Here is a 2716-nt window from a genome sequence, read left to right as displayed (position 1 = left end):
TGAATAAGCACTATTCAGAAATTATTCAGAAATAAACTAATCCATTTTTTCGCTTTAATCATGACACTGGAAATGCATTTTTGGGGCTGAAACCAAACATCTGAAAAGAAAACAAATGCCAATGAAAAGCAGCAATCAAACAGAAATGGAGTGGCAATTTTATTTTGTTTTTATTTTTGGCTGAAAGTACCAGTAGTAGTCCCAGCGTGGATTGATCTTGGACATGCGGTTTACCCCGTATGGGTACTCGGAGACAGAGCGGCGGGCGTTTCTGAAGGCGCAGCACCCGCAGGCGCAGATGCAGATGAGGAAGACGAGCACGATGACGTTTAGCACGGAGATCTTGTGCCAGTCCTGGCGCACCTGCTCCATCACGCCGGCCTTGCACGAGTTACACTGGTAGCATAGGATGTTTGGGGCATTGTTCCACTGGTAGCAGTCCTCATCCTGCGCTCCGACCGGCATCCCCCCACTGTATGCGCATGATGTTGGCGGCTTGCAGCACCCAGACTGCATGATAGTGCATAGTTCCATTAGTAATTTTAGAAGCAAAGCTATTAGTTAGAACTACAACTTGTATTAAAGTAGCAGAGGTGCAGGAGCACTGAAGATGCTCTGAGCTAGAGATTGACTAGACCTAGTTTGTTTAGTTTATCTGAAAATGGGTTCAAAATTTGTCCTGAGGTCACACTCTTTACTGGGTTTTGAATCTTGGTGGCCAATAAATTTGATGTTTTTGTCCAAATAGACAATGAACATAAACCTGTGCTTGAGGTATTTAAATTTACATAGATGCAACTGGTGAACTGGATCAATTCATTGTTTAGCTATTTTTTATGTTTCCATTTCTTTGACAATTTGTTATGTTTGTGCCGGGCGGCTATAGTTGAGATTATCAGTTCTGTTGTACTACAACTACAAGTGCTGAAAGCAGTGGAGACAAATAGCAAGAGGAGCAAATATGGAAGAAAATGAGCAGTAGGTGAAATGCAAACCTGTATTGGCGTGAGATCATGCTGGAGGTAATCCATGGGAGTCCAGTTGGCGATCTTGGGGCAGGCCTTGGACCCGACGACGCAGGCCAGCGCGGGCTTCCAGTACTTGATGTCCTGCATATGCTTCTGGAGCCACGAGGAGTAGTCCGAGATGTGGTACTCCCTGTACGGCCTCCCCTGCACCTGCGTGCCGCCGCCTCCCGCCGTGACGGCGAACCCGAACATGGTGAGCCCGAGCAGCATGCCGATGAGGAGTATCACGGCGAAGAGGTAGAGCCACAGCGCCCAGGCGACGTGGAAGCAGGCGCCCACGAAGCCGGCGAGGGAGATGAGGAGCACGATGAAGCCGATGATGAGCAGCGGCGTCTGCAGCATGGACGAGCACGTCGTCGTGGAGCCCTTGGCCAACCAGAGCCCCGCCCCGATGACCGGGATGGAGGCCAGGAGCGTGGCCAGGTTGAGGTAGCCGATCATCATGTTGCTGAAACGCTGAGGGTAGTACATGCCGTCCATCTCGGTCCAGCTCCTGCTCCTCCTGCTCAGGTTCTTCTTGCTCCTTCCCCTGCTCCTGCTCTGTTCTTATGTGCACTGCTGCTGCCTGCTGGCCTTTGGTTTGGTTTATATGATATGGCTACCTATGGTGTTCTTGGCTCTTGTTGCCCTTCATTTGATTTGGCTTGTCTCACTCTCACTCCCCCTTCTACTGATTGGGATGGTGGTAGTGTGTCCTGGAGCGGCCTGGTGCAAAGCAAGCTTTGCCTTTCTTCTTGCCTTGGAGAACTACTTTTGCATCCTGGTGACTGTGCGTGTGTGTGTCCCTGCAATGCGGCGTACTTGTGGGTATTCTAACGCTGGCTTTGGCTTTGCCTTTGTGGAGGCCGTTCTTTAATAATGCCGTGGTGGTTTTGGGAAATCTGAGGCGCCTACCCTTGCCTTTATTTACTTTGTTTTGGTTCGAACTTTGGCCTTTTCCGCGCTACGTGTATGCTTTCAACCCGTCACCGTATTTTCCGCCTCGGCACTCTATTTCCTTCTTTCTTTCTTGCAAGAATACCATTTTGCAGTAAAATGGGAAGCGTTGCCATTTTCACATCTTACATCCACTAAAGCTCAGCCAGTCCACAGGATAAGAATTCAAGAGCATCAGGCCTTATAATAAAAAACCAATAAACAAGGATGTACTCCCTTTGTCCCAAAATTCTTGTCTTAGATTAGTCTAGATACGGATGTATCTAATACTAAAACGTGACTTGATACATCCGTATTTGGACAAATCTAAGACAAGAATTTTGAGACGGAGGGAGTATATATTTGAGAGAAGCATATATTTGTTTTCTTATTTGCTGGAATAAGAATAAAACCTCCCCACAGATTTCCATGTTTGGCATCAATTCTCCATTGCCAAAAAGCATTGGAATTATGGCGCGGCATCGTCCTCGATGCACGGGTGCCTTAGCCGCTGCCCGGATGCTTAATCATGAAGCAAGAAACATAAACACAAGAGATAGGTCTGGGCATCCGGATTCCGGCTTTCTGGACGACCATGGCCCTTTCATTCTTTCTTTCTTCTTCTCCTTACATCAGAGTGCACGAAGCAGGCTTGCTTTGCTTTATAGCCATACAACACCAGTATCACTTTGCATGCAAGTAGAAAAGATGGAAGGAGGGTCCTAGCCAGTCGTCTTGCTGCCCGGATCAGTGGCAATTGGAAAGCGCATCGT

The 2716-nt window shown here is 48.0% G+C and overlaps 1 protein-coding gene across 2 annotated transcripts in view; it reads right to left on the bottom strand.

The window, feature by feature from the left end:
- Positions 1-1891, bottom strand: part of LOC119322186 (tetraspanin-6-like) — a 2790-nt gene extending 899 nt beyond the window's left edge. Inside the window, exons 1-2 of one of the 2 annotated variants that reach the window (XM_037595689.1) lie at positions 996-1891; positions 235-510 (exon numbers count right to left, since the gene is read on the bottom strand). In XM_037595689.1, coding sequence (XP_037451586.1) covers positions 235-510; positions 996-1508 — 789 coding nt within the window. In that variant the 5' untranslated portion in view covers positions 1509-1891. Of the gene's footprint in view, positions 1-190; positions 511-995 lie in introns of both variants that reach the window. The other variant, XM_037595685.1, reaches the window with a different exon arrangement.
- Positions 1892-2716: the final 825 nt, after the last annotated feature.

Source organism: Triticum dicoccoides, chromosome 1B (assembly GCF_002162155.2).
Source record: "Triticum dicoccoides isolate Atlit2015 ecotype Zavitan chromosome 1B, WEW_v2.0, whole genome shotgun sequence".
Classification (NCBI taxonomy): domain Eukaryota; kingdom Viridiplantae; phylum Streptophyta; class Magnoliopsida; order Poales; family Poaceae; genus Triticum; species Triticum dicoccoides.
Note: the sequence above shows the minus strand (reverse complement) of the source record. Positions and strands in the feature narration are given on the sequence as shown.